Genomic DNA, 12,796 nt, shown 5'->3' with positions numbered 1-12,796 from the left:
AAGGGGATCTCAGAGCTACAGTACAGTAACAGACCACTGTCTTCACCGTTGCTTTCTAATGTGTTCGGTATTCATGTTGAATCCTGTTGAAGTCCTGCTGCTTCTGAATCCTCTACAGTCATTAATATTAATCATCCCATAGGGGAAGGAATAGGGAAGCTCTCTCATCTGTCTCTCCCTCTCTGTCTCTATCTCTCTCGGTCTCTCTTTCTCTGTCTCTCTCTCTCTGTCTCTCTCTCTCTCTCTCTCTCTCTCTCTGTCTCTCTCTCTCTCTCTGTCTCTCTCTCTCTCTCTCTCTCTCTCTCTCTGTCTCTCTCTCTCTCTCTGTCTCTCTCTCTCTCTCTCTCTCTCTCGGTCTCTCTCTCTCTCTCTCGGTCTCTCTCTCTGTCTCTCGGTCTCTCTCTCTCTCTCTCTCTCTCTCTCTCTCTCTCTCTCTCTCTCTCTCTCTCTCTGTCTCTCTCTCTGTCTCTCTCTCTCTCTGTCTCTCTCTCTCTCTGTCTCTCTCGGTCTCTCTCTCTCTCTCTCTCTCTCTCTCTCTCTCTCTCTCTCTCTCTCTGTCTCTCTGTCTCTCTCTCTCTCTGTCTCTCTCTCTCTCTCTCTCTATGTCTCTCCTGGTCTAACAGTCAACACGTTGCTTTCTGCTAGTCTAACAGTCAACACGTTGCTTTCTCCTGGTCTAACGGTTAACACGTTGCTTTCTGCTGGTCTAACAGTCAACACGTTGCTTTCTGCTGGTCTAACAGTCAACACGTTGCTTTCTCCTGGTCTAACAGTCACCACGCTGCTTTCTGCTGGTCTAACGGTCAACACGTTGCTTTCTGCTGGTCTAACAGTCAACACGTTGCTTTCTGCTGGTCTAACAGTCAACACGTTGCTTTCTGCTGGTCTAACAGTCAACACGTTGCTTTCTCCTGGTCTAACAGTCAACACGTTGCTTTCTGCTGGTCAAATATTGCTACATCTCCCTCGTGGTTAAGGTTAGGATTCAGGGTAAAGTAATCTGATCTTAGATCTGTGGTTAGGGGTAAACTTGTACCTCTGAGTGTATGGTAAACAGTGAGAGCAAAGCAACGGCTGTTTGGGTATTCACCTCACCTCTTCCTCTGCTCACGCCACAGCTCACAGACGCCAATATTGTGACAGGTGTCAGCCCGTCAGGTGCCAGCCGGCAGCAGCAGGCTGGAGAAGCGGGACACCTGGGGCACCTGGGAAAGGAAGGTGGAATGGAAATGGCACTATCGGATCCTCCAGAGAGCTGCAGGCAACATTTCGGGTTTTGACTGCTGGAGTAATGTCACCTGTAAATGGTGTTGGTGCTTGTCAGCCTGGCACATGGAGCTCGTATCAGAACAGCCTATTGGGATCACTGGATGTGCAGAAATGTGATCCTCTGTATCTCAGTTGCTAGAACATGGATCTTGCAATGCCAAGAGAGTGGATTTGATTCCTGGGACCATACATACATAACAAAAGAAATCCACGCATGACGCTTTGGATAACAGTGTCTGCTAAATGCCATATATATTATATATTATTATATATGATATTATATATTATATTATTATATACTATAAATGGCCATGCAGAGGATGTAAAGGTGGACATCTGAACTGAGTAGAATGAATTATTGAATTGAAAGTGAAGACATGTCTTTCCATTTGTTGACTTAGTTACTATAGAAACACCCATTTGGACTTATCTCTCTTTCTGTCGTTGGTCAACGTGGGATTGAAATAAGCGCAGGTAGTGCTTTGTGTCACTGTATTCTCAAAACCTCAATTTAAAACAGAGTCAAACACAATACCATCAATAGCTCCAAAGTACCAACAGTAAAATAAACTGTTATCGGCTGTATCATCACTATTCACTAGTTATACTGTATCATCACTATTCACTAGTTATACTGTATCATCACTATTCACTAGTTATACCGTATCATCACTATTCACTAGTTATACAGTATCACTATTCACTAGTTATACTGTATCATCACAATTCACTAGTTATACTGTATCATCACTATTCACTAGTTATACCGTATCATCACTATTCACTAGTTATACCGTATCATCACTGTTCACTAGTTATACCGTATCATCACTATTCACTAGTTATACCGTATCATCACTGTTCACTAGTTATACCGTATCATCACTGTTCACTAGTTATACCGTATCATCACTGTTCACTAGTTATACCGTATCATCACTGTTCACTAGAGTTATAGCGTATCATCACTATTCACTAGAGTTATAGCGTATCGTCACTATTCACTAGTTATACCGTATCATCACTATTCACTAGTTATACCGTATCATCACTATTCACTAGTTATACCGTATCATCACTATTCACTAGAGTTATACCGTATCATCACTATTCACTAGAGTTATACCGTATCACCACTATTCACTAGTTATACCGTATCATCACTATTCACTAGTTATACCGTATCATCACTATTCACTAGTTATACCGTATCATCACTATTCACTAGAGTTATACCGTATCACTATTCACTAGTTATACCGTATCATCACTATTCACTAGAGTTATACCATATCATCACTATTCACTAGTTATACTGTATCATCACTATTCACTAGTTATACCGTATCATCACTATTCACTAGTTATACCGTATCATCACTATTCACTAGAGTTATACCGTATCACCACTGTTCACTAGAGTTATACCGTATCACCACTGTTCACGAGAGTTATACCGTATCATCACTATTCACTAGTTATACCGTATCATCACTATTCACTAGAGTTATACCGTATCATCACTGTTCACTAGAGTTATACCATATCATCACTATTCACTAGAGTTATACCGTATCATCACTATTCACTAGTTATACCGTAGCATCACTATTCACTAGTTATACCGTATCATCACTATTCACTAGTTATACCGTATCACTATTCACTAGTTATACAGTATCACTATTCACTAGTTATACTATCATCACTATTCACTAGTTATACCATATCACTATTCACTAGTTATACTGTATCATCGCTATTCACTAGTTATACTGTATCATCACTATTCACTAGGTATACCGTATCATCAGCATTCACTAGCGTTATACCGTAGCATCACTATTCACTAGTTATACTGTATCATCACTATTCACTAGTTATACCGTTTCACTATTCACTAGTTATACTATCATCACTATTCACTAGTTATACCATATCACTATTCACTAGTTATACTGTATCATCACTATTCACTAGTTATACTGTATCATCACTATTCACTAGTTATACCGTATCATCACTATTCACTAGAGTTATACCGTATCATCACTATTCACTAGTTATACCGTATCATCACTATTCACTAGAGTTATACCATATCATCACTATTCACTAGTTATACCGTATCATCACTATTCACTAGAGTTATACCGTATCATCACTATTCACTAGAGTTATACCGTATCATCACTATTCACTAGAGTTATACCATATCATCACTATTCACTAGTTATACTGTATCATCACTATTCACTAGTTATACCGTTTCACTATTCACTAGTTATACTATCATCACTATTCACTAGTTATACTGTATCATCACTATTCACTAGTTATACTGTATCATCACTATTCACTAGTTATACTGTATCATCACTATTCACTAGTTATACCGTATCATCACTATTCACTAGAGTTATACCGTATCATCACTATTCACTAGTTATACCATATCATCACTATTCACTAGAGTTATACCATATCATCACTATTCACTAGTTATACTGTATCATCACTATTCACTAGTTATACCGTTTCACAATTCACTAGTTATACTATCATCACTATTCACTAGTTATACCATATCACTATTCACTAGTTATACTGTATCATCACTATTCACTAGAGTTATACTGTATCATCACTATTCACTAGCTATACTGTATCATCACTATTCACTAGTTATACTGTATCATCACTATTCACTAGTTATACGGTATCATCACTATTCACTAGAGTTATACCGTATCATCACAATTCACTAGTTATACTGTATCATCACTATTCACTAGTTATACCGTTTCACTATTCACTAGTTATACTATCATCACTATTCACTAGTTATACTGTATCATCACTATTCACTAGTTATACTGTATCATCACTATTCACTAGTTATACTGTATCATCACTATGCACTAGTTATACCGTATCATCACTATTCACTAGAGTTATACCGTATCATCACTATTCACTAGTTATACCATATCATCACTATTCACTAGAGTTATACCATATCATCACTATTCACTAGTTATACTGTATCATCACTATTCACTAGTTATACCGTATCATCACTATTCACTAGTTATACCGTATCATCACTATTCACTAGAGTTATACCGTATCATCACTATTCACTAGAGTTATACCGTATCACCACTGTTCACTAGAGTTATACCGTATCACCACTGTTCACTAGAGTTATACCGTATCATCACTATTCACTAGTTATACCGTATCATCACTATTCACTAGAGTTATACCGTATCATCACTGTTCACTAGAGTTATACCATATCATCACTATTCACTAGAGTTATACCGTATCATCACTATTCACTAGTTATACCGTAGCATCACTATTCACTAGTTATACCGTATCATCACTATTCACTAGTTAAACCGTATCACTATTCACTAGTTATACAGTATCACTATTCACTAGTTATACTATCATCACTATTCACTAGTTATACCATATCACTATTCACTAGTTATACTGTATCATCGCTATTCACTAGTTATACTGTATCATCACTATTCACTAGGTATACCGTATCATCAGCATTCACTAGCGTTATACCGTAGCATCACTATTCACTAGTTATACTGTATCATCACTATTCACTAGTTATACCGTTTCACTATTCACTAGTTATACTATCATCACTATTCACTAGTTATACCATATCACTATTCACTAGTTATACTGTATCATCACTATTCACTAGTTATACTGTATCATCACTATTCACTAGTTATACCGTATCATCACTATTCACTAGAGTTATACCGTATCATCACTATTCACTAGTTATACCGTATCATCACTATTCACTAGAGTTATACCATATCATCACTATTCACTAGTTATACCGTATCATCACTATTCACTAGAGTTATACCGTATCATCACTATTCACTAGAGTTATACCGTATCATCACTATTCACTAGAGTTATACCATATCATCACTATTCACTAGTTATACTGTATCATCACTATTCACTAGTTATACCGTTTCACTATTCACTAGTTATACTATCATCACTATTCACTAGTTATACTGTATCATCACTATTCACTAGTTATACTGTATCATCACTATTCACTAGTTATACTGTATCATCACTATTCACTAGTTATACCGTATCATCACTATTCACTAGAGTTATACCGTATCATCACTATTCACTAGTTATACCATATCATCACTATTCACTAGAGTTATACCATATCATCACTATTCACTAGTTATACTGTATCATCACTATTCACTAGTTATACCTTTTCACTATTCACTAGTTATACTATCATCACTATTCACTAGTTATACCATATCACTATTCACTAGTTATACTGTATCATCACTATTCACTAGTTATACCGTATCATCACTATTCACTAGAGTTATACTGTATCATCACTATTCACTAGTTATACTGTATCATCACTATTCACTAGTTATACTGTATCATCACTATTCACTAGTTATACGGTATCATCACTATTCACTAGAGTTATACCGTATCATCACAATTCACTAGTTATACTGTATCATCACTATTCACTAGTTATACCGTTTCACTATTCACTAGTTATACTATCATCACTATTCACTAGTTATCCCATATCACTATTCACTAGTTATACTGTATCATCACTATTCACTAGTTATACCGTATCATCACTATTCACTAGAGTTATACTGTATCATCACTATTCACTAGTTATACTGTATCATCACTATTCACTAGAGTTATACCGTATCATCACAATTCACTAGTTATACTGTATCATCACTATTCACTAGTTATACCGTTTCACTATTCACTAGTTATACTATCATCACTATTCACTAGTTATACCATATCACTATTCACTAGTTATACTGTATCATCACTATTCACTAGTTATACTGTATCATCACTATTCACTAGTTATACCGTATCATCACTATTCACTAGTTATACCGTATCATCACTATTCACTAGTTATACCGTATCATCACTGTTCACTAGTTATACCGTATCATCACTGTTCACTAGTTATACCGTATCATCACTGTTCACTAGTTATACCGTATCATCACTGTTCACTAGAGTTATAGCGTATCATCACTATTCACTAGAGTTATAGCGTATCATCACTATTCACTAGTTATACCGTATCATCACTATTCACTAGTTACACCGTATCATCACTATTCACTAGTTATACCGTATCATCACTATTCACTAGAGTTATACCGTATCATCACTATTCACTAGAGTTATACCGTATCACCACTATTCACTAGAGTTATACCGTATCACCACTATTCACTAGTTATACCGTATCATCACTATTCACTAGTTATACCGTATCATCACTATTCACTAGTTATACCGTATCATCACTATTCACTAGAGTTATACCGTATCACTATTCACTAGTTATACCGTATCATCACTATTCACTAGTTATACCGTATCATCACTATTCACTAGAGTTATACCGTATCACCACTGTTCACTAGAGTTATACCGTATCATCACTATTCACTAGTTATACCGTATCATCACTATTCACTAGAGTTATACCGTATCATCACTGTTCACTAGAGTTATACCATATCATCACTATTCACTAGAGTTATACCGTATCATCACTATTCACTAGAGTTATACCGTATCACTATTCACTAGTTATACCGTATCATCACTATTCACTAGTTATACCGTATCATCACTATTCACTAGAGTTATACTGTATCATCACTATTCACTAGGTATACCGTATCATCAGCATTCACTAGCGTTATACCGTAGCATCACTATTCACTAGTTATACTGTATCATCACTATTCACTAGTTATACCGTTTCACTATTCACTAGTTATACTATCATCACTATTCACTAGTTATACCATATCACTATTCACTAGTTATACTGTATCATCACTATTCACTAGTTATACTGTATCATCACTATTCACTAGTTATACCGTATCATCACTATTCACTAGTTATACCGTAGCATCACTATTCACTAGTTATACCGTATCACTATTCACTAGTTATACTATCATCACTATTCACTAGTTATACCATATCACTATTCACTAGTTATACTGTATCATCGCTATTCGCTAGTTATACTGTATCATCACTATTCACTAGTTATACCGTATCATCAGCATTCACTAGCGTTATACCGTAGCATCACTATTCACTAGTTATACCGTTTCACTATTCACTAGTTATACTATCATAACTATTCACTAGTTATACCATATCACTATTCACTAGTTATACTGTATCATCACTATTCACTAGTTATACCGTATCATCACTATTCACTAGAGTTATACCGTATCATCACTATTCACTAGTTATACCGTATCATCACTATTCACTAGAGTTATACCATATCATCACTATTCACTAGTTATACCGTATCATCACTATTCACTAGAGTTATACCGTATCATCACTATTCACTAGAGTTATACCGTATCATCACTATTCACTAGAGTTATACCATATCATCACTATTCACTAGTTATACTGTATCATCACTATTCACTAGTTATACCGTTTCACTATTCACTAGTTATACTATCATCACTATTCACTAGTTATACTGTATCATCACTATTCACTAGTTATACTGTATCATCACTATTCACTAGTTATACTGTATCATCACTATTCACTAGTTATACCGTATCATCACTATTCACTAGAGTTATACCGTATCATCACTATTCACTAGTTATACCATATCATCACTATTCACTAGAGTTATACCATATCATCACTATTCACTAGTTATACTGTATCATCACTATTCACTAGTTATACCGTTTCACTATTCACTAGTTATACTATCATCACTATTCACTAGTTATACCATATCACTATTCACTAGTTATACTGTATCATCACTATTCACTAGTTATACCGTATCATTGCTATTCACTAGAGTTATACTGTATCATCACTATTCACTAGTTATACTGTATCATCACTATTCACTAGTTATACTGTATCATCACTATTCACTAGTTATACGGTATCATCACTATTCACTAGAGTTATACCGTATCATCACAATTCACTAGTTATACCGTATCATCACTATTCACTAGTTATACCGTTTCACTATTCACTAGTTATACTATCATCACTATTCACTAGTTATCCCATATCACTATTCACTAGTTATACTGTATCATCACTATTCACTAGTTATACCGTATCATCACTATTCACTAGAGTTATACTGTATCATCACTATTCACTAGTTATACTGTATCATCACTATTCACTAGAGTTATACCGTATCATCACAATTCACTAGTTATACTGTATCATCACTATTCACTAGTTATACCGTTTCACTATTCACTAGTTATACTATCATCACTATTCACTAGTTATACCATATCACTATTCACTAGTTATACTGTATCATCACTATTCACTAGTTATACTGTATCATCACTATTCACTAGTTATACCGTATCATCACTATTCACTAGAGTTATACTGTATCATCACTATTCACTAGCTATACTGTATCATCACTATTCACTAGAGTTATACCGTATCATCACAATTCACTAGTTATACTGTATCATCACTATTCACTAGTTATACCATATCACTATTCACTAGTTATACTGTATCATCACTATTCACTAGTTATACTGTATCATCACTATTCACTAGTTATACCGTATCATCACTATTCACTAGTTATACCGTAGCATCACTATTCACTAGTTATACCGTATCACTATTCACTAGTTATACTATCATCACTATTCACTAGTTATACCATATCACTATTCACTAGTTATACTGTATCATCGCTATTCGCTAGTTATACTGTATCATCACTATTCACTAGTTATACCGTATCATCAGCATTCACTAGCGTTATACCGTAGCATCACTATTCACTAGTTATACCGTTTCACTATTCACTAGTTATACTATCATAACTATTCACTAGTTATACCATATCACTATTCACTAGTTATACTGTATCATCACTATTCACTAGTTATACCGTATCATCACTATTCACTAGAGTTATACCGTATCATCACTATTCACTAGTTATACCGTATCATCACTATTCACTAGAGTTATACCATATCATCACTATTCACTAGTTATACCGTATCATCACTATTCACTAGAGTTATACCGTATCATCACTATTCACTAGAGTTATACCGTATCATCACTATTCACTAGAGTTATACCATATCATCACTATTCACTAGTTATACTGTATCATCACTATTCACTAGTTATACCGTTTCACTATTCACTAGTTATACTATCATCACTATTCACTAGTTATACTGTATCATCACTATTCACTAGTTATACTGTATCATCACTATTCACTAGTTATACTGTATCATCACTATTCACTAGTTATACCGTATCATCACTATTCACTAGAGTTATACCGTATCATCACTATTCACTAGTTATACCATATCATTACTATTCACTAGAGTTATACCATATCATCACTATTCACTAGTTATACTGTATCATCACTATTCACTAGTTATACCGTTTCACTATTCACTAGTTATACTATCATCACTATTCACTAGTTATACCATATCACTATTCACTAGTTATACTGTATCATCACTATTCACTAGTTATACCGTATCATCACTATTCACTAGAGTTATACTGTATCATCACTATTCACTAGTTATACTGTATCATCACTATTCACTAGTTATACTGTATCATCACTATTCACTAGTTATACGGTATCATCACTATTCACTAGAGTTATACCGTATCATCACAATTCACTAGTTATACCGTATCATCACTATTCACTAGTTATACCGTTTCACTATTCACTAGTTATACTATCATCACTATTCACTAGTTATCCCATATCACTATTCACTAGTTATACTGTATCATCACTATTCACTAGTTATACCGTATCATCACTATTCACTAGAGTTATACTGTATCATCACTATTCACTAGTTATACTGTATCATCACTATTCACTAGAGTTATACCGTATCATCACAATTCACTAGTTATACTGTATCATCACTATTCACTAGTTATACCGTTTCACTATTCACTAGTTATACTATCATCACTATTCACTAGTTATACCATATCACTATTCACTAGTTATACTGTATCATCACTATTCACTAGTTATACTGTATCATCACTATTCACTAGTTATACCGTATCATCACTATTCACTAGAGTTATACTGTATCATCACTATTCACTAGCTATACTGTATCATCACTATTCACTAGAGTTATACCGTATCATCACAATTCACTAGTTATACTGTATCATCACTATTCACTAGTTATACCGTTTCACTATTCACTAGTTATACTATCATCACTATTCACTAGTTATACCATATCACTATTCACTAGTTATACTGTATCATCACTATTCACTAGTTATACCGTATCATCACTATTCACTAGAGTTATACCGTATCATCACTATTCACTAGAGAAAGAAAGAGAGTAGAGGGAGTGAAAGAGAAGATTAGAGACAGCTATGAATCAAATGTATTCTTTTCACAGCCTCCAGCGACAGAAGAAGAAAGAGAACGAAGGAGAGGAGACAGAGCTCATAATTGTCTACAGGATGAACCAGTCCAGCCAGGACCAGAGTGGAGTGGGGACAGCAGACCCTGATCAGGACTCTCCCAACGACATCGTCTACAGAAAGGTAGGAGGACATGCAGGTCTTTTATAACACTGTATTGTGGGAAGGTTGTATGAAGGTTGTGGGAAGGTTGTGCAGTGGAAACATGCATTGTGTACAACAGGCTTTTATAAGGTAGGAATGCTCTGGCTTCCTTTAGGTCCTTAACAAGGTCCTTGCTGCGCTACAGTTGAAGTTGGATGTTTACATACATCTTAGCCAAATACACTCAAACTCAGTTTTTCACAATTCCTGACATTTAATCCTAGTAAAAAATCCCTGTTTTAGGTCAGTTAGGATCACCACTTTATTTTAAGAATGTGAAATGTCAGAATAATTGTAGAGAGAATGATTTATTTCAGCTTGTATTTCTTTCATCACATTCCCAGTGGGTCAGAAGTTTACATACACTCAATTTGTATTTGGTAGCATTGCCTTTAAATTGTTTAACTTGGGTCAAACGCCTTCCACAAGCTTCCCACAATAAGTTCGGGGAGATTTGGCCCATTCCTCCTGACAGAGCTGGTGTAACTGAGTCAGGTTTGTAGGCCTCCTTGCTTGCATACACTTTCTCAGTTCTGCCCACACATTTTCTATAGGATTGAGGCTAGGACTTTGTGATGGCCACTCCAATACCTTGACTTTGTTGTCCTTAAGCCATTTTGCCACAACTTTGGAAGTATGCTTGGGGTCCTTGTCCATTTGGAAGACCCATTTGTGACAAAGCTTTAACTTCCTGACTGATGTCTTGAGATGTTACTTCATTATATCCACATAATTGTCCTGCCTCATAATGCCATCTATTTTGTGAAGTGCACCAGTCCCTCCTGCAGCAAAGCACCCCCACAACATGATGCTGGCACCCCCGTGCTTCACGGTTGGGATGGTGTTCTTCAGCTTTCAAGCCTCCCCCTTTTCCCTCCAAACATAACGATGGTCATTGTGGCCAAACAGTTCTATTTTTGTTTCATCAGACCAGAGGACCTTTCTCAAAAATGTACGATCTTTGTCCCCATGTGCAGTTGCAAACTGTAGTCTGGCTTTTTTATGGCGGTTTTGGAGCAGTGGCTTCTTCCTTGCTGAGCGGCCTTTCAGGTTATGTCGATATATGACTCGTTTTACTGTGGATATAGATACTTTTGTACCTGTTTTCTCCAGCATCTTCACAAGGTCCTTTGCTGTTTTTCTGTGATTGATTTGCACTTTTCGCACCAAAGTACGTTCATCTCTAGGAGGCAGAACACATCTCCTTCCTGAGCGGTATGACAGCTGCGTGGTCCCATGGTGTTTATACCTGCATACTATTGTTTGTACAGATGAATGTGGTACCTTCAGGCGTTTGGAAATTGCTCCCAAGGATGAACCAGACTTGTAGAGGTCTACAAAAAAATCTGAGGTCTTGGCTGATTTCATTTGATTTTCCCATGATGTCAAGCAAAGAGGCACTGAGTTTCAAGGTAGGCCTTGACATACATCCACAGGTACACCTCCAATTGACTCAAATTATGTCAATTAGCCTATCAGAAACATCTAAAGCCATGACATCATTTTCTGGAATTTTCCAAGCTGTTTTAAAGGCACAGTCAACTTAGTGTATGTAAACTTCAGACCCACTGGAATTGTGATACAGTGAATTATAAGTGAAATAATCTGTCTGTAAACAATTGTTGGAAAAATTACTTGATGTCATGCACAAGTAGATGTCCTAACCGACTTGCCAAAACTATAGTTTGTTAACAAGAAATGTGTGGAGTGGTTGAAAAGCGAGTTTTAATGACTCCAACCTCAGTTTATGTAA

At 35.8% G+C, this 12,796-nt stretch overlaps 1 protein-coding gene across 1 annotated transcript in view; it reads left to right on the top strand.

Annotated features, from left to right (window-relative positions):
* Positions 1–10,889: 10,889 nt before the first annotated feature.
* The window catches only part of LOC109880795 (regulator of G-protein signaling 6-like), a 115,051-nt gene continuing 113,144 nt past the window's right edge, over positions 10,890–12,796 (top strand). Inside the window, exon 1 of the mRNA XM_031837955.1 lies at positions 10,890–11,022. Within this exon, the coding sequence (XP_031693815.1) occupies positions 10,939–11,022 (84 nt within the window). The 5' untranslated portion in view covers positions 10,890–10,938. The remainder of the gene's footprint in view (positions 11,023–12,796) is intronic.

The sequence above is a fragment of the Oncorhynchus kisutch genome, linkage group LG12 (genome assembly GCF_002021735.2).
Source record: "Oncorhynchus kisutch isolate 150728-3 linkage group LG12, Okis_V2, whole genome shotgun sequence".
NCBI classification, from domain to species: Eukaryota; Metazoa; Chordata; class Actinopteri; order Salmoniformes; family Salmonidae; genus Oncorhynchus; species Oncorhynchus kisutch.
Note: the sequence above shows the minus strand (reverse complement) of the source record. Positions and strands in the feature narration are given on the sequence as shown.